General features: G+C 41.0%; 1 protein-coding gene across 5 annotated transcripts in view; it reads right to left on the bottom strand.

The window, feature by feature from the left end:
• Positions 1–24,096, bottom strand: part of KDM4C (lysine demethylase 4C) — a 360,653-nt gene that overhangs the window by 17,055 nt on the left and 319,502 nt on the right. For all 5 annotated transcript variants that reach the window (XM_014552383.2, XM_032477696.1, XM_032477697.1 and 2 more), the window contains one exon: positions 22,685–22,855. In XM_014552383.2, the coding sequence (XP_014407869.2) occupies positions 22,685–22,855 (171 nt within the window). The remainder of the gene's footprint in view (positions 1–22,684; positions 22,856–24,096) is intronic.

Here is a 24,096-nt window from a genome sequence, read left to right on the forward strand (position 1 = left end):
GGGGCACAAGGTGCCTGACCTCGAAGGGCCCCTACCAGCTTAGCCTTCACCTAACTTGGCTCCGGATGGGCCACAAAGATCACTTGCTCTTGCACATCAAAATCTAGGGAAGATGCCTCAGTTTGCTCTCTCAGTTTCTCCCTTTAGCAGAAGAAAAAAGAACGTAATATCGTTCTGAGACTCTTCTTCCCCCTCCATCACCAGGAGGAGTTATTCTTGGTCATGATGCCTAACTTCTCACCTTTTGCCATGACCTTTAGCTGGAAGTGGATATATTTAGACTTGCATATAATTTCATTATTTACACCCCAGCTACTTTCCAAATGGACTTAAGGCAGCTCATAGTAAAACTCAAGCATTCATTTCTCTAACATCTAGTTTCTTCCATAGAGATGGTTTCAATTCATCAGCTGTCTCAAATCTTGAGTTTGCCAGAAACTTTATGACTACATGGAGTATACAGTATTTAGACAGGAATGGGATTAGGAGCACGTGGGCTGATGAAAAGACGCTGAACAGTTTGACATTTAGGATTCCCTGGCCCCTGAAGCACAGAAGCAGCTGGGTGTCCCCCAAGCTGTTACAGTCACTAACTCGGTATCTATTTACTGACCAACTATGTGAGACACTAGAGGAGACAACAATGTCCAGCTGCCCAAGCTAGGGGCTGACAGAAGGCACCATGTCCATACCTGGAGGCCTGTAGCACTGAGCCCCACAGCTGTGGGGTGGGGGCGTCAGGGGACCCTGCCAGGGCTGGAATCCATGCAGAGTGGGTGAGCTTTGGCCACCATGATCGCTTCAACCAGAATAGAATTTTATTTGATTTATAGGTTAGGTTTCTGAGTAAGGTTTCATGCAGATAAAAAGGTTTCTGTTAAAAATTAAAGGTCTGAAAAATGAAATAAAATAAAATGTCTGAAGATGAGGGGAATTTAGTTTATAGAAAGCCACAGCCTGCCTCTTTCTTAAAGGCCTTCAGTGGCTCACACCTCTCTGGCTGTGCATGAGGAAGACAATAGAGCAGAGCTTCTCTAAGTGTGGCCCCCGCCACTGGGGACACACATTAAAAATGAAGATAACAGCCCCCACTCCCCACAGCTCTCTGCGACCGGGATGGTTTTTTAAAGCATTCTAGAATTTGAGATATAGTCTACCAAGGGATGTAAAAGGTAAAAGAAGTCTTTCCTATTCCTTAGTGTGTTGCTGGAGCAAGTAAACATCTTTGCTGGAAAAGCATATGCATTAAAAACCTTGACTAAGGCATTTTTCTCCGTTGATGTCTAGACTCTCAGAAGTCTTCCTTCACCTGACATAAATACCTGTTTAGCATTTGCTGTACTGCCTCGAAGGATGTGTGAACTCCCCTGAAATCTGCCAGAGCCCTGTCCACAGGGACATTGATGTCTGGAGCTGCCAGTAAGCCTGTAGCTACAGTACTAAATAGATGAGGTGAAAATTAAAGAAGAAATAGTCATCATAGTCAAGAGTGGACATTTGAGTTTTTGGCAAGGATTAAAGGACCATGATTAAAGGATTGAGATGGGCCATAACCTCAGACAAAGGGACAGTGTCATAATCACATTCCTGCCAAAGTCAGGGCCAAACTCCTGTACTTGGTCTACCAACTAAAGAGAAAAGCCCAACTGCCAGTGTGATTGTTTGAATTCTGAAGTCACTGTGTTCTTGGAACTGTTAAGTTTTAGTGGCCTTAAGTACCTTCACAATGTTATACAACCATCACCACCCTCCTCTCCAGAAGTTTTTCATCATCCCAACCTGAAGCTCCGTCTCTATTAAACAGTAACTCTTCACTCTCCCCGCCCCAAGTCCCTGGTAACCACCATTCTACTATGGGTCTCTGTGAATCTGGTGACTTCTAAGTCCCTCATAAGTGAAATCATATACTTTTTCCTTCTGTGTACTTACATAATTTGTACCTTGCTATTTATCACCTAGGATTACGAGGATCTTCTTAGTTATTAATTAGCCTTTAAAAACTCCATTTTACCGTTGTATTATGAATATTCCACAATTTAACCACTCTCCTCCTGTGAAATATATAGGTCACCCCAATTTTCCTGTCATTTATAATACTATTGTATATTTTCTCCATAAATCTTTGTCCATATTACTATGTTCTTAGAATAGACCTGTAGAACCAAATTACTTGGTGAGAAGGTATATAAACTATTTACAAAGTTAATTTCATCAGCTTTGAAGAATTCACTATCAGACTTATTTCTCTAGTGCAGTAAATCTATTCTTAGCCACTAGAGAGAATTCTGCTTCAGTCAGTCCAAGGTGGAGTCCAAGCTAAATGTGCTCCTGGGCCACCTGATGCTCAGTCAGGTTGAGAATCACCGAACAAGAAGATTCTCTTCCCAGCATAAACTACACTTTCTATGTATAAAGAAAGAACTAACTCCATGCTGTTTCCTCTGACTGTAGCTTTTCTGCAGTGAGAGCCCCCAACACAGCTCTTATCTGCATTGTGCACTAGTTATGAAACACGTCGTTTCAGCCTGCGGGTTAATGGATTCAAGCCAACCTGCTTCCCCACTGACGTGCATCATCTGGGAAAACTGTATGTCTGAGGTCCAGTTTTCCTTTATGACAGTTTTCTAAATTCTTTTTAAAGGGACATACACACAACACTTTCTCTAAACTATCATTCCCATAAACAGCCAATTCTTTTCCAGCAGCCACCAGTGCCCTGACACTTAACCACACCTACCTTCTAGAACATGGGATCTTCTTCATAGAAAGAACAGCACTGACACTTACTGGGGAATTCCTGGGAGCCAATTAGTTAGGACACACTTTCTGTCCTGCTGTAAGCCAAGAGTGAACACAATCCCTGGTGAAGGTGCTGAGGTCCCAGAGATGCAGGTGGTTTTATTGTTCTGAAAGTCACTAGAGCATTAAGCCTCAGAAGGTATATTTCTAAAGGAAGTCACATCTTTATGTTATTTGAACTGACTGAGATTCTAGCACGCAAAAGCTTTAAAAACTCATAGAAAATAAAGTTAGGTAGTTTCCTTTGTAAATGATCTTCCTGGTTCTTCTGGAGTAAAAAGCATGAAAAAAGTCAGTCACTAGAATCGGGTGACAGTGAGGAGCTGACCTGACCAAGAGGGCTTGTGAGAGACGGACATGGTGGGGTGGAGGGGAGCGTGGGCATAAGCGAGGGGGCTCTGACGTGCCGGCAGGGGTTCTCTGCATTCTCCCAACTGGAGAGTAGGAGCAGAACCAAAAGCGGAATCATTTATTCACCAATTACCTGTCCTTGAGAGAGACCCCTCCTCCCTCCTCTCCTGCCTCTTCCCCTCTCTGCCATATACTGAGTGCTCCTGGTGTCTCATACTGAACTCAGCATAGGAAAAACAGACAAAAACAGTCCTCTCAGTCCTTTCTCCCAAGGAATTCAAAGTCCAGTTAGGGACTCAAACATATACATGAATATCTATAGTACAGTGTACCACATGTGCCAACAGGTAAGTGGGCAGGGAGGTAGGAACTCTCCGTTAACAATTCACACTCATGACATCAACTATGCCAAGGACTTTCTCCTTATGATTACCCAGATTCCTCTGGCCTTCCCCTCAATGTTATATCACCTTCCATATAAACAACTCATCATAGATCCCCAGTCAGGACTCTCCCACACTCTTCTAGTTGGTCTATGTGAACATGTACACCGTGCAGAGAGCAGTGATGTAGCCCTTAAAGGCGGACCTCAGAGGAAGCAGCAGCTCCCCCAGCACTTTGTGGGCATCTCCTTTTATAAGGGCATAAAGATGTCTAATTTTATAATACTGAGAATCTTGTGCTTAGGGGCTCTCTTGACCAGTGAGTTGACCAAAAATTACTAGCCACCAGCACTAATAATCATAAAACCACAGTCATAAACACTACCTGAGTGTTATGTGCTGAGTACCACACTAACTGCTTTATACAATGTATTTCAATAATTCCAACAACCCTAGCATTTATCATTATCTCCCTTTTATGGACAAGGTAACTGGTGTCAACTCCCTTGCTCTGGGTTGCACAGGTAGTTACAAAGCGGAGATGTACACTAGGTCTGTCTGCTGCATATCCAGTTTTTTCCCACTTCGGAGAGACTACCAACCCGTTCCTAAGGTCTTCCTTTGGGCTGGCTACATCCTCCTGCTGTTTTTCTTGCAGACACTAATGCATAAGCACCCCAGAACTGTAACTCCTCATACTCAAAAAGGAAATTTTCCATCTATAGGGGACAGGTCTTCCCCCTTTTTATAGTTGTTGGCAGAAGCTAAAATGCTTAAGGGGAACAAAATATTTTACTATGTCAATAAAAACATACGTTGCAATACAAAGAAATGCAGGGCTTGAGGCGAATTTCTCTAGCGGTTTCTAAAAATAAAGGTCAGTTCCAAAAGCTGAAGAAAGATGAAAGGAAAGATAAGAAAAAGCACGTGGGGAGAAGGCTGTCTTGTGCTCACATGACACGCCAGCGAGCTCTGAGATCAGACGGCAGCACTGGCCCCGCCGGCCTCTGCACACTCTGGTTCTGCTCGGCGGGATGCACACGACTTCCCAGAGCACGTGGCTGGGCTCACAGATGCGGCCCAGGACAGTGCCTCCAAGGTCTGCAGTCACGCTGCCCGGGGTCAAAGAAGAGCTGTTATCCTGCACAAGTGACTTTACCTCTATATGTCCTGGTTTCCTCACCAATAAAATGGAGATAATAATACAACCTTGCAGGACTGTTGGGGAACGTGAGAGCTAATATATATTTAAAAGGAGAGGAGAAGAGAAAAGCAAAGCACAGTGACTGGCAGCTGGTGAGTTTGAAGTGAACTGTGACTGAATTTAATTCACATCAACAGGGAACATCTGGAGGATGACAGGGAGAGGATAAAAAGCCTTGGGAGAAGGTGATTCTTGGCATTTAAAAACCATGAAGAAAGGACACACTGAGAAGCCAATAACCTACTACCAAAGATGATCAAACAATGTTACCCTCATTGAAATACAAAACCACCGCACAGGATAGGCAGGCAGGTGTCCCGTGCAGGTAATGCACAGTGACACGCCCCAGGTTGCACAGCTAGCAAGTAGACAAAGAGGGAGGCCTTTCACTCAACACACCATTTTCCAGCATCTCTTGTGTCCTAGAACAGTGGGATTAGTAGTGAGAAAACCAGGTATGGTTTTTTACTTCATGCAGCTCTTTAGTGGAAAATGCAGGCATTAAACTAAAATAATAATAATAATGAAAAAGCTAAGTGTAAGAACTATACCACAGAACTTACAGAGTAAAGCAGAAGCATTTCACAAGGGATTATTAGCACATTATGTGGCTGTTATATCCTAGGGAGCCTCAAGATGCCTCAAGAGATGAGAGAATTAAAATGAAATTTTGACAGTAAGATTCTGAAATAATCCAGATAAGGAAAATCAGGACAAAAGACTCACGGTATAAAGAGTTCTCAGGAGGGTTCAGATCTTTAAAAAAAAAATTTTTTTTTCTGATTATAAAAGTAAAACATGCTTATATGGAAACTATAAGAAGGTGATAAAGCTGAACATAATCACCTATGATTACACTCTCCAGAGATAATCAGTAACATTTTGATGCAATTCCTCTGAGGATTTTTCCTTTGCATATTTATATTTTTATACATAATTGTGATCCTACTGTATATGCAATTTTGAGACTGATTTTTCCATTTATTATATAGTGTCATTAACTATCCCTTGAAAATACGATTTTTCATAGCAGCATAAATAATTCATTTAACTTTCCTCCTAGCTGCATCATCAGTAAGTGTTCAATGTCCAGATTAAAGGAACAAAGAGTCATGACGCTCACATGTCCCAGCTTGGGTCTCCGGCTGTGTTCTTACACCTGTTTTGAGTGGAGTAATGTCCCCAAGACTTTCACCCTGAGAGTGTTCTGGAGGAAGAGCATTCTGAAAACCATTTTGTATTCATTAAAACATTCATTTCGTCCCACAACAAATATATCTTAAGTGACTGATGTAGAAAGACTGTTTAGTCTGGATTTGAGAAGACTCAGGAGGAACCTGGTGTAAAAAGCTACCAGTAAGAGAATGGAGTATTCAGTTTTGCTCTAGAGGTCAAGTACTGACTGGTTCTTGGAGTGTTTCAGAGGCAGCATTCAGACTCTTCACAAAGAAGCCACTACTTCCTAACAGTGAAAGCAACAAATTGGTGATGAGCTCTGTGCCACTTGCAGTCTTCAGCAACGGGCCTGAGAACCACTCACGAGGTAAGGCAGTGGGTACTCCCTGCATGGAGTGGAGTTCGAGGGAGTCCCAGAGGAGGGCCGGGGGAAGGAAGTAGGGTGGGTTACAGGCTGCTGTGGGAGGGGACCACACACTCAGCCTTAGCCTGTCTCACTCATGCAGCAGCCTGGAACTGAGCTGAGGTTACTTAGAACTTCAAGACAAGAGACCCCTTGGCTAAGATTCCCTCACTGAACAGCCTGTCTCACTGGAAGTTACAGACAGCTAGGATTAGGGTTCCTAAATTTCTCAAGGCCTTGTCTAGTGCCCGTCTTCCTCCACCAAAGTGTTGGGGAAAAGAGCGGGCAAAACACAAGAGGAAAAATCAGACACAGACAGACAATAATCTTTTCCCTTAATCTAATGTTAGTCACTTGCCGGCTACATTCTTTGAGCTCTTTATAACATCAGCTTCCTCTGTGGTCAAAGAAAGGGAGTATCCTTCTGGAAAAGCACCTCAAGGAGGGGGCTTTTTCTTGCAGCACTGCCCTGTCCTCTGCTGCGCACACAAAGGTCTGTTCTAACTTGGCAACTAGGAAACTCACAAATGGGTGAAGCCAAAGCCTAGATGTGATGAAAGAGACAGGGCGGGGCCTCCGCCTACTGCTGTGGAAAAGGCTTTTACAAAGCTTTTGCGGTAAAACGTAGCACTGCGAAGAGACACTGTGGTGTGTCTTTTTTTAATGTCATATTTTTAATATGTCAGGGATTACTTCTGGGCTGGGGCCTAAGAAGTGCTTGGTCCCTCTAGTCTCCAAATGATACTGCAGTATACAAGTGGCACACCATGCTACAGAGTGGGGCTATGTGCCCAAACACATGGCCTCGCCCAAGCCAGCCCAGCATGTGCTCCCTCACGTGACCACACAGGGAGGTGGTCATCAAGGCCTGGGATTGGAAAGGGGAGAGTGTGTGTATGAATGAGCGGACCGCTGGGCTGGGGGCACATTCCAGTGCTTAGAGCCAGAGATGATTATGGATGAACCAATGTGTCTCTCCTCTGTCAGAATCAGAAGACACCTACAAGATCTTCTAGGCCAATGTCCCATTTTAAAGAAAAGGGCCGAACAATGGAATGACTTGCCCAGAGTCACAACTCACCAAGAGCTGGCTGTAAGTTTGCATTTCCCAGCCCAGCAGTGCAAGATTTTGAGCAAATGAGTAACATCAGGGGAGGATTTTCAATAGGGGATTAAAAAGGAGAACCAGGAAAGCGTGAAGACAAACTAAAGGAGTTGTGAAAATATGATTTGTCAAAAAAAATCAGCTTGTATTATGTTAAATTCAGAAGCAGAGAAGTCCTAAAACTGTATATATGTACAAAGGAAGTAATCCAGAATTTCCTCCAAGTTGCAGATGTGCCTGAGCATAGCAATAAAGTGTGAACACCTCATTCTATAAATACTTCCCATAGACGCTACTGCTTCTATCTCTGTTAATTTAACATGTCCTTCCCTTGAGAGTTAATACAAATGCATAAACTTAAACAATCATGTTCATAACAAACTGACTTATGAAGAACAGGATGTGTATAATTACTACCAGCCTATTTCCACAGAGGCCAGTCTGTCACAAATGGTAGACAGATAAATAAGATAGCTGAGGAGAGGATAATGAATCAGTCTATTTACTCAACACTATTACCCTTAAAGGGAAGCCAGAAATTTCCGAAATTCCCCAAATGATTCTTGTGTTGTCAAAAGACTGTCAAATCAAAATAATCTTAATGTAAAATTAAGAAGAATTTTACTGTTTATAGGGTCCCAGACAAGAATAAAAATGATATATAGATAACACGCTATTCAGATCCATCAAAACAAAAGCTTTTAATCCAAAGGCCTAAAAACACATTAGAGGAAGGCGGTGAATGCAGCTTTACTGATCGCACTCAAGCCTGGAATGCCTGGTTCAGAATTAAGCTGAGGACTATGTGGTGCCCTTTTTCTGATTGTTAATGAATCTCTCAAGTAGGAGCCTCTCTATTCTTTTCACGCTGGATATTAATCTGTATTTAAAGCCTGATTCTTGCTAATATCTGACTGGCTTAATGGAAATTAAGCAGTCAGCCAATTAATATTTCAATTATGATATGGTCTTTTTTTCCCCATCTCCCTCCAAAAAACAAGGTTTTGTTAGCATCTTCAGTTACCTTCCTTAAAACAGGCACCCACAGTTTCAAACTGATGTAGATTGGCAACTGTGAACCAAAAACATGCCCAAGGGAATATCCCAGGGTACATGGGGATCTGAAAGAAGGAGTTGGAGCCAGAACACCTGAGCCTGGCTTTTATAGATTAAACTAAGCAGGGAGAAAAGCAAGACCCCAGGGATGATACTATGAAAAAGTAGATACGGAGGTAGAGGAAGATAAGGAATAAAAGGAGATGGCTTTGCAAACGTTTTTAAACATCCATCACTATCTACCAATCAGGAATAACATTAATAGTACATGGAATGCAATTCTTAGCTTTTAACAAGTCAACATGAATGCCAGGTGCATTCAGATAAACAAAGATCTGCATGCACATATGCATTTTAAAGGTCCTGGGAGGATATGTAAGCAGCAGGTAGGACTGCACCCAGACGTGGGATGCTGCAGAGACTTGTACTTTTCCTAGCCAGCCGTGGGACTGTTATACAAAACACTGGGCATATGCGGTTCTTAAATGTTAGCTGCTAATTCTTACTCTTACTGCTAACCATACACATTTTGTCTACCAAAGTAAGTCACTGATCCTTTCTGTATTGAAAATGTATATGAATCTCAAAAATGAAGGATGATCATGACTCTGGAAGGTCCATCTCCTTCAGAAAATGAGAGTTCTTCCCAGGGCCCACAGCCAGAGAGCCCTGGGGAGGGCATAGGGAAGGCAAAGGGAAGTAAATGTCCCAGAGGGGAGCCCACAGGCTACATGTACAGAAACAGGGCTGGGGTAGGGTAGGGGCAAAGTCAGGTAAATGAGTACGGAAAGAGAACTATGGAGTAAGAAATGTTGGAATGAGCTATACAGTAAGGCCAAGTCTACCAGTGCATGATTATGCTCAATTTAAATATCTGTGTCAAGATGGAAGCCCCATAAAGGGGAACTGTGACTCACCAATTTGGGTGGCCATAGGGTCATACTGAAGAATTACTTAGACCAACACCATTTTATCAAATGGGTTAGAGTTAGGTAACAGTATGTGTATGTTATAATATATCCATTTAGAGACGAAAGTGGAAGTGCTCGACCACGCCATTTCTGAAATACAGGATGTCTGTTCTCACACTGGAGCCTTTCATTCAGTGTCCCTTCAATTCTGTGAGAGACAGACAAAACCGAACAATCCTATGATTTGCAAACCCGAGGTCTTGGGATGGACATGAGTGCAGTAACTTCTCTACATGGGAAAAGCAGGGAAGAAACCTCAGTATGGCCAAGAGTATACCTGTAACCTTGGTCGTGAAACCAGGGCTTCCTTCCACTTGGCTGAGCAAGCCAGAACCCTGAAAGTCATTCTGACACCTCTTTCCTCCTCAGCCCCAGTATCAGTCCACCACTGAGTCCTCTTGATTTCACCTCCTAAATGTATTTCAGATCCTTTCACTGCTCCCTGGTCCAAATTACATTTCTCCTCTGATCTACTGTGATGCCCTAACTGGCCCCCCACCACACACGATGGCCCCTCTCCAATTCATCTTCTCCACAGCCAGAGAAAATGCTTCATAACCAATCTCTTCATGTTGACTTCTGCTTAGGACTAGCAATGGCTTCCCCCAATCTTAGAATAAAAATCCAACCCTATAACATGGTCTTCAAGGCCTAGTCTACCCTTTCCTCCTCCTCCTCCAGGCTCCTCTTCTACGTCTCCCGACAGACGCACTTGCCTTCTTTCAGCAACCTGAGCAGAAGGCCCTTCCAGCCAACAGCCTCAGGCCTGCTCTGCTGGGACACTTTCCTCTACCCTTCGCTAGTAATGCATCTTGTACATCTCAGCTCAGGTCACAGCGATCACTCATCTACATGAGGTTTCTCTGGTTACACATTCTTATAGGGTGACATTCCTATCACTTCAGGACTTTTCTCAGCTTGAAGTACATTTTTATTAGTGTGATTGTCATATGTTACTCTTTCCCATTAGATTATAAATTCTATGAGAGCAAAAACTATTTCAGTTTTATTCCTCACCATCATATTTCCAGGGCCCAGCACAATGCCTGACATGTAGCAGGTGCTCAATGGAAGTAAAATTTTTAGTAAGTCTCCACCTATTGAAGAGTAAGATATCTCTTGGCTGGAGAATCCATAAATCACCCACCCAGATGTGGCTTATCAAAGGCCTGGCCCTGCAGGAGTTCCTTTTCTACAAGAGGAAGGGCCTCCTGGAGAAGCATCAGCCTCTGCACTGATACAAGGCCCTCCCTCTCGCAGAAGAAAGAAGACTTGAGCATCACACACACTGCGTCCCATCCTCATTAGACTTCTCCTGCAGGGAAACCACTCTTAGATACTGGTCAGATGTTAGCCCTTCCAGCTTCCTGCAAACAAAACACAACGCCAAACAAAACCCTGTAAAAACATAACTAATGACATGGGGTAGCATCTCAACATAAATATTGGAAAGGGGTTTTACTAGTATTGAAATCAATTTTAAAAATGTAAATAAAATACTAAATTTCATACCAGTTCTCTTATAGTTCCTTTTTTAACAGAGCTTTAGATACTGGCTGCTTAGAATGAAATGACCAAAGCCTGACTTGTTTTGTGCTAGTGACTATTTTTATGGTATAAATCAGATAACTGCTTGAGAAGATTCAATTTTATCTGTTACTCCCTCAAAAAAAAAAAAAAAAAAGGATATCACATATATTATTTTTAATTAAAGACTAAAAAGGGTAAATATGAGGCTTGTTTTAAAAACAATAACCTAAAAGTATATACTTATAACCATACTCCTAGAAATATGCTTAATTTTTCAAAAAGGAGGTAACCCCGTCCCTTATAACTGAGCTATTAGCATTACTCTGCAAAAGGCAACTTTTTCAGGCACAGATTATATCAGCATTAATTACGGAAAATTCCAAATAGTAGAAAACCTTACTCGGATCAAAAAAAAAAACCATCTATAAAAACATTATTAGACACCGTGTATTATTATAACATTTAGAAAAAGTTAAACATCCTTTACATTTAACGGGACTGGATAAAATAAGCATAGAAGACTTGCAAAGAAACAGTATATTCCATTTCATAGAAGCTAAGAAATCAGATGGTGTGGGTGACTGTTTGTAGAAACACAGACAACCAACAAAGATTATAGCAGGTCACAGCTTCCAGGTTTTTCACTCATTTCCTAGCAGAGAAAATTTTCTGACTGTGGCAAAGATTAGAAATTGAAGGGAAAATCACACTCGCTCCGTTTTCTCTCCACATTTCCTCTTCTCCCTTTACCCACACAGTCTGCTCTCAAAATATAATTTGTTTAATAAAATGAAGACAAGATTTATTACTGGTTCTCTCTCACCCATGAAAATCAGCTAACCTCTTTCAAACAAGGTACGAAAAGGAAATAACAAAATGAAGGCAGTGCCAGTCCATCAATTAGTAGACAGTACTGACTTCTCTGGATATACTTAGCAAACAATAATCTAAGTTCACTCTATTACTAAAATAATTTAAACCTCATGGTCAAATAGGAACATAAACTCGGTTGATTTATGAGCCCAGTATCTTCTGGGATGTGTCACCAATTTATGTGCTATGTCCCAGTGTGTTCGCACCTGGGTTTGGATAGAGGGGAAAGATAATGGAAAAGGGCTTGTAAACAGACAGCTCCCTGTTGACTACTTGTTTCAGGAAGCTCTCTGTGTTCACTATATATTTCAGAAATTGTATGCAGAATGTTATGCTTAAAATGTGCTACAGGAAAGATTTGCTTTGGAGTATTTAAGGCATATATGAAACATGCACGACTATACCACACTCGTGGTCATAGTAACTAGGTTTGAAATCAAAATGAAATTAGACCAAAGAAAGATTTAAAAGTTTGAAGCTTTGCAATTATAGGCAGTTAGTGTGCCATTTTCACTTAAAGAGGAAAAGAAGGGTAAACAATGAACGGTGATGTTCCGACACTATAATGCCGAGCAACAGTGACACCTGGCCACGTATTTATTAACAGGAAAAAGTAATTTTCATCATGTTCATGTTTTCAATTAAAGTTGATTCAGCCTGACTCTGAGACTTAGAAATGATGCCACCAATATTCACAGTTTGGAGCTGAACATTCGTGGTGGAAGCCGCTAAGACTACTGGTGACTTTTCCCCATGGTCCTGCTCTTGCACAGACCCAGTACCGGCTGCATTAACCCCATGGGTCCCTCAGCCATCTCTTCATTACAGATTTCTCACTCTCATGGCAGTGGGACAGTACATAACAATTCACTTCATCTGAACCAGTGGCTTCACATTTCTTCAGGGCCAGACACCTTCTTCTTTAAAGAAATCCTAGGTGGAAGTCAAACACTGATGGCTTGGGTTTTCCCCAAGCTGCTGGAGTACAGCCCTGCTTCAAGGATAGATATTCTTTACCCGGAAAGGACATGACACTTGCAGTATGCATCTGGAGTCAAATTTTAAAACAATTCTTGACATTGACTATGGATTTTAAAATATACCAACTGTCTAAGGTATGACTTAGAATAACAAATTTAATACTTGAAGATATGATGGCTGTTAATTTACTTGGCCATTAATTCAACAACTATTTATTGTCCACTTACTATAAACCAGACCCTGTGCTGGGAACTAGGTACATAACCATAACTCAGACAGACATGGTCTTTGTTTTCAAGAAGCTCAAAGTTTAGTGGATATCATATATCAGACTGGGATAAGTGTTATGACAAGTTCAAGTTAAAATGGAAAATCTGGAGTTTAATTTCTTCTTTAGGTAAGCACTTCTTCATTAATTTCCCTCATATTACTAACAAAAGAAAATTTGTTTCTCCCTTCCTTCCTTCTCTTTCTTTGGAAAAACAAAACATGTCCTGGTTTGAAATACGATCTTGGAAATACTAATCTAAAATATATCAAGTTATTTTAGGTCGAAGGACGTTAACCGTATTTCAGATCTCTTTGCAGATGAAACCAGTTTTATATGGTATTTTCTGCTCATCTTTCCCTAAACGTATAGAAATTATGTTGAAAGTAAATTTTTGAAGATCTATACAATACATATTCTCAAAATACTTCTGATATTAAGTAAATGTGCACCAAGCTGTCCATAGGACTTTCTAGAAATACAGAATATTAAAAGAAACAACTAATTTTCCCTTCTATAATGCAATTTTGAGAAAAATTAAGTGAAGGAGTAGAGAATGACTTTTTTTGAGCACCTACTATGTGTAAGGTGCTACACCATGATGATGATTACAGACATTCTCTCATTTAATCCTTATAATTAATTCATTAAGTTGGGTTGTATGGTTTTCATTTTACAGAACTTGGACTCTGACCTCAAACCAACCACAAAAATTAACACATAATGGATCATAGCTGTAAGTGTAAGATCTAAAACTATAAAATTTCTAGAAGAGAACATAAGAGAAAAATCCCTGTGGCCTTGAGTTAGGCAAAGATTTCTTAAAATATGACATCAAAAGGATGATCCATAAAGAATAAATCGATATACTGAGCTTCATTAAAATTTAAAACTTTTGCTCAAAAGTAAAACTGGGAGAAAATATTTGTAAATCATATATCTGACTAAGAATTCATACACAGAATATTTTAATAAAAGCAAACACTTGCAATTCAATTAAAAAATAAGTGAAATATCTGAATAGGCTTTTCAACAAAGATGATGTATGAATGGCTAATAAGCACTTGAAAAGATGCTCAAAATCATTAGTCATCAGGGAAATAAAACCTAAAATCACACTGAGATACTACTACATACCCACTAGAATGGCTATTATCCAAAAGACTGACAATACCAGGTGCTGGTAAGGATGTGGAGAAACTATAACCTCCTCAACACATTGCTGGTAGGAATGGAAAATGGTACGGCCACTTTGGAAAACAGTTTGGGAGATTCTTATAAAGCTAATCATACATTTACCATATAACTCAGTAACTTAACTCATAGATCTTCATCCCAGAGATATGAAAACACATGTTCACACAAAGGTTCAAAAGCCAATGTTCATAGAAGCATTATGTATGATAGCCCGCAAACTCAATAATCTAATCAACTGGATTTACAGCCATCAACGGGCAAATGGATAAACAAAATACATTATACTCATACAATGAAATAATATTCAGACTGGGAAAAAATGCAAGATATCCAAAAAGGAGCTTACATCTAGAATGCACAAAGAACTCTTACCAGTCAGTAACCCAGCTCATCTCTCTCCTCCCTGATGTGACTTTCTTCAACCCTCTGGTCCATCACCATTGCTTCCATCTCTGAACTTAAATTCAATAACCTTCACTCAGTATTTTTCTTGTAAAATCTTTCAGATTAGCTCCTGGTTGGGGTGAAGGGATGTAAGGGGCATCAGTGATGGAACACACACACACACACACACACACACACACACACCCACACCCACACCCAAAGTTGCAGTGGCCTCACTGACAAGAGGGGTCTGTTCATCAATTTGGTCTCTGCTGCTACATCTGAGTGGCCACCTGACTTGAAAATCCAGGTGCTTCCCAGAATCCCATAGCAGAGAACGTTTCTGGGAACAACTTTTTTCTTAGTCTTTCAAACCCACTTGGGTATTTTATTTTGTTTCCAGAACACCCAGGATCAATCACTCCTCTACCTATACTTACACATTCAAAAAGAAAGATACGATTGACTATTTCCAAACACAAGCAGATTTGGATCATGGTGCCTGCCACCCTTGGGATTAAGCCCTGCATTGAGAGGAGATGATGAACTCCAGGAAATTAATAACACCATCCTTAAGTTCAAGGTAGTTATTTTAATTTTGTTAGGGTAGAGATGAGATGCTATATACCTGTGAGTCCCCTTGGAAAGAAAAGGATGGGAAAGAAACACCAAAAAAAACTGTCCTGGGAATAAGTTCCTCGAACCAATCACCTTGAGATAATTGCCAAAAGAGAAATACTGTCAAGTAAGAAAGGTATGCATTTGAAGAAAAATGTAACTGACAGTGTGTCTTCAGGGCAACTAGCTACTCTCCTGCGTGGGACATCAGAGCAATGACGTACTTTTCTTCAGAGGCTCACCAATGCTAAATGGAAATTGTCAACATGATGGCCACAGAATCGTGGGCAGTGAGACGCATACAATTTATAAAGGAGAAAGGGAGCCCAGCTTTAATTAGCATTCAGCATTCCATTAGTAAGCCCCAGGCTTTGAGGCAAAAACCACACAAGAATTACACAAAAGAGAATAAAATTCCAGGGCCTGGTAAGTATCCACCACACCAACGTGACAGAGTTCATGAAACTTAGGAAACTAGCTAGAACCTCAGTGAAGAACACACAGTTTAAAGAGCTGATGGCTCAGATGAAAGCTGACCTTAGGAGCCCCTGCCTAGTAACTGTGGGTCTGGTCTTCAAAGATACTGCCAGGTTCGATGCCTCTGAATGGACTTAAGGTTCTTTTGATTATTTTTTTCTTAGTAGATTCCTAGCCAGTATAGTAGTAGTATTCCCACTTGGTGGGTAGATTATTTCTATTTACTTACCTATCAATTAAAATGTGTTTAAATACAGATGGTATTTAATAGATTATCCAATGTAAATTGTATTTATTAAGGTGCAGTAACGTGTTTTGTAAACATTGTACTTCTGTACGTGTCGTTTCCTTTTTGAAGATGTTGAAATAGAGGAATCTGAACTACTAAACTAGCGTCTAATTTGTTAGCATCATGGGCACTGAGTGCTTCAAAAAATTGTGACATTTGTGAGAAATGTATGTATTAAATTTATAAGCATAGTTAAGATGTCCAAGGAAATTTGATAACTTAAATGTAAAATGGTTAGGACTTGACCTTGTCAAATTTATACATTATATAAACATTAATCAAGGAACAAATGAATTTGTTCTCATTTTTTATGTAAGAATTATTATATTTAAATAAAATAAAATTTCTCAACTGAATTTGAAGATTTTAATCAAAGTAATAACATATTCTTTCACATGTGTAAAAGACTTCCCAAGGATGTAAAAATCATTGGGAATTCAGCAAAGCTCTACAGCCAAGAAAGAGAAACAAGGGTGCTACTCTTGAGCAGTTAAATGCCAGGTGGGCCACACCTGCAGAATCCTAAACCAACAAAAGTTCCCAGAACCTTCTCTGGCAAATTTCCATTGACTCTAGAAGAACCAGGTCTGGCAGAGAGGGGAGGGTGGGAAGGAGCATCAGTCTGGAGCAAACATTTAACACAGATGGTCTGGGATGGGATGTGACTTACACCTGACTTGAAAATCCACAGAACCTCAAAAATCTCAGAGCCAGTAGGAATCCAAAAACAATTCCTAGGATCCCACAGTATAGAGTGGGAAAACTTTTTTCTTACTTTCTCAAACCCCCTCAGATACTTCCTTCTGCTTCCAGGACACCCAGTCACCCCTACATCCATACTTGCCTAGTGGGGACTTGTGGGGGTGCCAAACCCTGAGCAGTCAGACATAAGGTCTTCTACCACAGTGACACTGAGTCACAGAGGGCAGCCTTCCAGGAAGGGTGCCCCAAAGCACAGAGGCAACAAGCAGCGGAATATACAGAGCTGATCTGCGTTCTGGACCTGACCCTGTTGCCGCCTACTCTGGGGAGCTTGGACAATGCAAAGGATTTTTGTGACTTGGCAAGTATCACATCTGTGAAATGAACACAAACTTACTTTGGAGCAGGGTTTATTATGAAAAACCCATGAAATAACACTTTAAACATGCAGAAAAATACATGCATAAATGCAGAGAATTAGGTTCTTTATTATAAAGTCTAAAGATGCCAGGACTGCTTTACGGCAAGTGGAAGGTGAGTCAGTGAAATCTCACACGTACAGACACCCGTTTAACCTAACAATTAGGAACAAAGTTCTTAGAACACATTTTCTAGCCAAATTTCAATCAAGACCAGAAAAGGGCAACATAAACTAGATGAGGGAGGAAAACAAAAAAAAAACTTCTACAGACTAAAGTTAATAACTGAAAATGTTTGATTTTGTGCCTGCCATGTATCAGGCATTTATCTCATTTAGTCCTTTCACTAATCGCAGAAGCTGTAAATTTTTATTCCCTTTTTAGTGGGGAAAAAAAGCTGAGGCTTGAAAGTTTAAGCAATTCGCCTATAACTGAGGGAAAAATAAGCTCTGAGAATTTCAGTTTGCACATACAGCCCACAAAAACTGAAGGCCATGACAATCCATCCCTAGAATCCTGAAGAGCATAGTTCTTGGGCTTTTTTCACATTTCAACAGACACTGAAAAATGTAGCAGGTCCTCGTGGAAATTTCAGTGATGGACTCTTGCTGTCGAATTTCTGAATGGTCCTGCTTCTCTCCTTACTCTCTGGTGAATGTTAAGTGCTCATCCTAGGTCTATCCCGATCACACTGCCCATCCTCCTCCCTTGAAATGAGCTCCCAGTGCCGACGGGAGGAAGGAGACAGCACTCAGTGTCACCATGAGCGTGCTCGAGAACCCCAGGCATTAGCAAAGGCGAAAAGAGGGCCCCAGAATCACCATACTTGTTGAAGTCTCTCCAGCGGGCAACTTTCATTCCCATCAAAATAGTAGGAGACAAAAAAATTCATCAGGAAGTGTGTCGCAATTTCACAGGCTGACAGATGGAGGTGTGTAGCAATACATCGTTTATAACTTCCCTTGACAGCTACAGACTGCACGCTGAATTTAACTGGGGGCTGATACACACATTCTGCAGGTGTACTATTGAGAAGAGAGATTTTGGACATTTTTCCGGCTATCACAGAAATAAACTATCTAGGTCTGGAAAGAAATTTTCTGGTAGTTCAAAAAATGTTTCATCCCTACTGCTCCAAACACTCCCTGCAGTCCCATAACCCTAACAAAGGCATTTTAATGCCCAGGAAATTTATTTTCAAACATGGACAGGCCAATCTGCATTAAAGGTTTCTCTTCTCTTGGGTTTATAGAGTGTAAACAGTGATTCCATAAATAAGGTGCATATTATTTCTTTACTTAAGCATCCGGTTTCATAAAGGGCTATCTTTATGTTATATGTAAATAAACAGTTTGGGATAATTAAACTTGACGTTCTAGATTGTATTTTCATAGTGTAAAGACTGAAACTGTGCTGTACCTGGACAGCAGTTCTGGTTAGCAAGTAGCTGCAGCTCAGAGAAGCTGGTCCTCCTCTAGCCAGTTACACTGACATCACGATGCGTTTGATGAAAGAGCCTTCCCAGCGGCACTCACATCCGATGAGCACGTTGTGTGCATTAGAGAGTTTTCAGACAAACAGAAGAAAAAAATCATTTTCTACCCCCAGTTTCAGACAGCACAGGTCTATCAGCTAACGAAAACAAGATTTCTCTGAGGAATATGGAATACATTTAGTATTTCCATCAAATAATTATTCTGCCCCGATCTGTAAGATGCTGAGACAGAAAAAGGCCTGGTTACATTTTTCTTATCTCCTGATGAAATTCCCCAATGGGGTACCAAGCGGAGTTCCCATTTCCCAGAAGACAGTTCTAATGTCGATGATTATCAAAGGTGGAAGTGGGACAATCGTAAAAATTAATCCACATGGGTTGAAAAACGGTAATATAAATGTATTTGCATTATATCACATATGGGAATAAATATAACTTATCTGTGAATATTTACTATATACTTAGTTATATACATACATTATGTCTTAAAACAACATCAAATCCCCCATACCAAACCGAAGCCTAGTTGACATACTAGAAGGGCATTTAATCATGTAGCTGTAATTAATTTCAGGTGGAAACACAGACTCCAATCAACCCCTGATAATTCTTTACATTTTAAAAGCTTGCTTTATAAAATCCATGACTTTGCCTTTTGGGAACCTAGATGATGAGCAGGACAAAGCACAGAGCCAATGGAGTGGATCTGCAGAGTGCTACAAAGCCAACCAAAACTGTGGCTGCTTCACAGAAAAGGAAATTACATTATGCCAGTCAGAGAATCTGAAGGTCAGAGCAGTCAGAGGACCATGAGGTAAACAGTCTCCTCATATGCCCCAGAATAATTCATGCAAGTTAATATATGTAATGGTTAATTTTATGCATCACCTTGACTGGGCCACAGGTGCCCAGATATTTGGTATTTGGTCAAACATCATTCTGGGTGAGTCTGTGAGGGTGTTACTGGATAGTTTTAGCATTTGAATTGATAGACAAAGCAGACAACCCTCCCTAGGGCCCATCAGGTCAACTGAAGGCCTGAATATAACAAAAAGGCTGACCCTTTCCCAAATAAGGGGAAACTCCTCCTGCCTGACTAGCTATGAGCTGGGACTCAGCTTTTACTTGACTTTGGACTTGAAACATTGGCTCTTCCTAGGTCTTGAGCCTGCTAGGTCTTGGCCTACAACTACACCATCTGCTCTCCTGGGTCTCCAGTCGGCTGACTGAAGATCTCAGGGCTTGTAAGCTTCCATAATCACATGAGCCAATTCCTTATAATAAATCATATACATATACACACACACACACACACATATATGTAATATGTATAAATATGCATTTACTTATATGTGTTATATTAAATACACACACACTCTTACTCGTTCTGTTTCTCTGGAGAACTCTTAACACAATATTATAAGGACAAACAAAGCCTTCCCTACAGTCATGAAGGAAGGAAAGCTGGGGATGTCTCATTCAGCACCAAGAGAACCAAGAGGAAGAGGCCACAGCAGCTAAGTAATGGTGATCTTATTAGAATGTAGGCAAAATTTGAAAACAGAACATGATTGAAATATTCCTACTTGGTTGGTGTAAGAAGTCTAGAACAAGTAACCAAAAATGCAGCAGATGGGAAAGAGGGTGGTGGGGAATACTGAGGGAGGAAAGACTGGATAAAAGAGAAAAGACCTGCTTGAAGAAGGTTATAATTTTTTCCCTGAGAAAATTGTCATTTACACAAATTTATATAGATGCCCCCTCTCCAATCAATGTCAACTCCAGCCAGTGTGAGTGCTGCCACTTCCCTCCAAGGCCAGAGCTGTGACCACACACACACACGGCTGAACCTCAAATCCTTATCAGATATGCTAAGGAAGAGCTAAACAAGCACTAAAGAATTTTAGTTTTTCATTCTTGATTTAAATGCCAAGGTGTTCCTAAACAATCATCAATTTTAGAGACTTGTTCTTACAACACCCACAAATACTTAAAACCAAACTTGTCTGAGTTCGCAGAGTCCAAGGAAAGGCTGGTGGGATTCCAAAACAACCAGGATCACAGCCACTCTTCCAATGAACAAGCTAAAGACATTGCAAGAAAGCTGAAAACTGGCTGAGAGGCGTGGAGGCTTGTGAAGTGAAAGGGAATTCAGGATTCATTAAACATTGTCATGGATAAAGATCTGATTTGCTCAGGTTCTGGGATAAGTGCTCAAAAGTCTTTTATCCTGTCCCCACCACGCTCTCCACTGAAGTTTTCTCTCTCTTGCTGGCTCAGCATTCACAACCTGCACAAAGAAGGCTGATTCTGACATAAGTGTGCGGCCTGGCCAGGGCTGGCGAGCACCGGGGGCTCCGTGCCTTTCCGCCCTCGCACACCCCTTCCCTTCCTGCTCTACATGCCCTTCCTGCCCAGGGGGTGAGAACAGAGGCTCCAGGGCCAAACTGAATACTCTTTCTGACACTGACTAGCTGTGCGTCACCCTGAGAAAGTGATTTACTTCTTCGTGCCTCAGTTTCTTCAACAGCAAAATGCGAAATACAGTAGTAACAAGTGTGTAAGGATGTGAGGATGAAATGATTCAGGCGTCGAGCTCCTGAAGCAGCCCTGGCACGTGGCACACGTCCGTCACTGTCCCCTCTTCCCAACTCTGTGCCGTCTCAGACTTAGCCTCTTGAATCCAACAGGTGTAAGTTGCCTCTGGCTCATTTATAGCATTTATCACACTGCCCAGAAAGCACCCATTTACCAGCCTGCCTCCCTCCAGATGGAGCACAAATCACACCTTCTTTTTCATCATCTTTGCCAGCACCCAGCGTGATGCCTGGCACACAGCAGGCACCCAGTGACTGCAGACTACGTGCTGGAATGGACAACCTCATCAAGCAAGGGGAGTGTGTTAACTAAGGGTTGCTGTTTGGCAGTGCAGTAAAGCAAAGCTCCAGTTAGGATTCTGCAAAGAAACACATCCAGCTTTTTGGTGTATGATCAAGTCCTGGGATTTGTAATTTGTTTAAATTCACTTGCTTTAAAATCTTTCAAATAAGGTAACTTTTGTTTTCACAGTTGTTCCTCTTACAGGCATAGAAAAGTAAACATAACAAAGCTGATCGAATCATGTTTCTTCAACCCCGGGAGACCAAGATACTAGAAATATTTATAAGCAATTTCATAAGGTTACATTTAATTATCAAGTGCACATAATGCATAATTATCACCCTTAAAGAGTCACTAAGAAACGTCTTTCCAAGTACAAACGAGGGCAAAGCATCGACGGACCCAGGACAAAGCAGAAGTTACAACCACATTACTGATGCCTGGCTCCCCAAATGGACACTTACCTTAAATAGAGAAGATATAACAAGATCACAGAACACCAGCCCTGGTCTCAGGTGCCTGATTTGATCTCAAACACCTTCTGCTGAAAGTGCTTCTCTTATGAAACATTTTGCTCAAGAGCAAGTCCCCGAGACCCACAGACAGACAGACAGACAGACAGGCACGTGTCCCGCTCCAGACCATGGCTAAGAAACTCAGTAAAAGTCAGAGCCTTTTTCTTGTGAGATTTCTGTTGTTCCCATACAAAACATCACATGTTTCTGTCAGATCACAGATGTCACTGTCAGGTCAGATTCATAAGAGCCACATTCTCCAGTTAAGCAAAAAGAAAAAGCAGCAATAAAGGAGTTCAAATATATAAACACTCTGTGACAGAAAAGAATAGGTGAATTCATATTTTATGTTTCTGGCCACATATATTTCTCATTTACTAAAAGAACTTGGGAAGATGAATTAAGTTCACCTCTTATTTAGAATAATGAAGGCTAAGGAATCTTCTAGATAGCAGTATTTCTTTGCGGTGGGAAAACACAATAACTGAATCAAATGTTAAGTGAAAGGCATTTCTCCAAAAGCCAAAAGAAAGCGTCCTGAAATGTTCAGCTGGTTTAGCCATACAGAAAAGTAAACTGGGGAGCAGGCACCCCAGGAACGTACTCACCACAATATCCTCGGGGAACGTGTCCCTGCTGAAGGAGCCGTCATCAAACACGACCTCGTAGAAGGTCTGCGATGTCACAGCGGTCACCCTGCAGCTGTAGTACCGCGTGTTCCGGTGCTTCGTGATGACCGTCTGGCCCACAGAGATGCCCTTCTCCTCAGCCTTGGACTTCTAGGGAAGGCGCAGAGAAAGACAAGAGAAGACAAACAGGAGAAGGACAGAAAATAAAAGAAATATCTATTTAGAAAGCAATCACTGACTCAGTCATGATATATATTTTTAATTTTGAAACTATTTGGGGAATAATTTCAAACCTAGAAGTTGCAAGAAGACGAATAATACAAAAACACACTTATGCTCTTTGACCCTTGACTCACAGTCATCTATTGTTATCTCTTGCTATTGTCAACATTTTACTTTTTTTTTGCACTTTCTGTCTCCATTTTGTATGTGTTTTCAAGTGTATATATATATAAATTGTGTGTATATATAAATATTAACACCTGCCACAAACCATCTGAGAATAAACTACACACATCATGGGCTTTTACACCAAAATACATCTATGTTTATTTTCTGAAATTAAGAATTTTCCTTTACATAACCACAGCACAATTACTAACTTTAGTAAATCTCACATGGATATCTTACTTAAATCAACTATGGATATTCTAGTTCTGTCAAATGAGCCAATGGCCTTTACGCCCTCCCATCCTTTATGTACAAGAGCGAGTCTTGAGTCAGCTCTGCATTTAGTTTCCATGTCTCTTTAGCCTCCTTTAATCTGAAACATTTCCACAGCCTTTCTTTGTCTTTTATGATCATGATCCTTTTGAAGGACACAGCTCTCCTTTCCCCTGCCTTTTCAACAGAGCATCTGTCTCATGCTTCCTCATGACTAGATTCGGGCTGTACATTCCCGGCCAGAAGACCACATAGACGCTGTTGTACTCTTCTCAGGATATTACATCAGGGGGCACATGGCTGTCTGCCTTTCAGTGGTGATACTAATGGTAATCTCTGGAAGAAACTTTAACATCATGCAAACATCATGTTCCCATGCATTTCTGCTTAGATTTGGCACCCAGTGATGAGTCCTGCTTGATCCAGTTTTCCTATGATGGTGGTGATAAGCTGACTTCTCCTGCTCTAGCACTGCATCCACATTCACTAGTTGGCACTTCGAAATTGTTAAGCAAAAGTCTCCCACTCTCCCCACATCCATCTGTCCACCCACCCATCACCAGTATGGAATTATTAATTCCTCCTCCCCAACTATTTATAATTCATACAATAATTAATTATTCTGGTACTCATATTATCCCAGATTTGGCCGATAGGAGCCTTTTCAAGTGGTTTCCTGTGTCCCTTACATTGCCTTTTTATTTTTTAGCAGTTCCTTACTTTCTGGC

This window comes from Camelus ferus, chromosome 4, assembly GCF_009834535.1.
Source record: "Camelus ferus isolate YT-003-E chromosome 4, BCGSAC_Cfer_1.0, whole genome shotgun sequence".
Lineage (NCBI taxonomy): Eukaryota > Metazoa > Chordata > Mammalia > Artiodactyla > Camelidae > Camelus > Camelus ferus.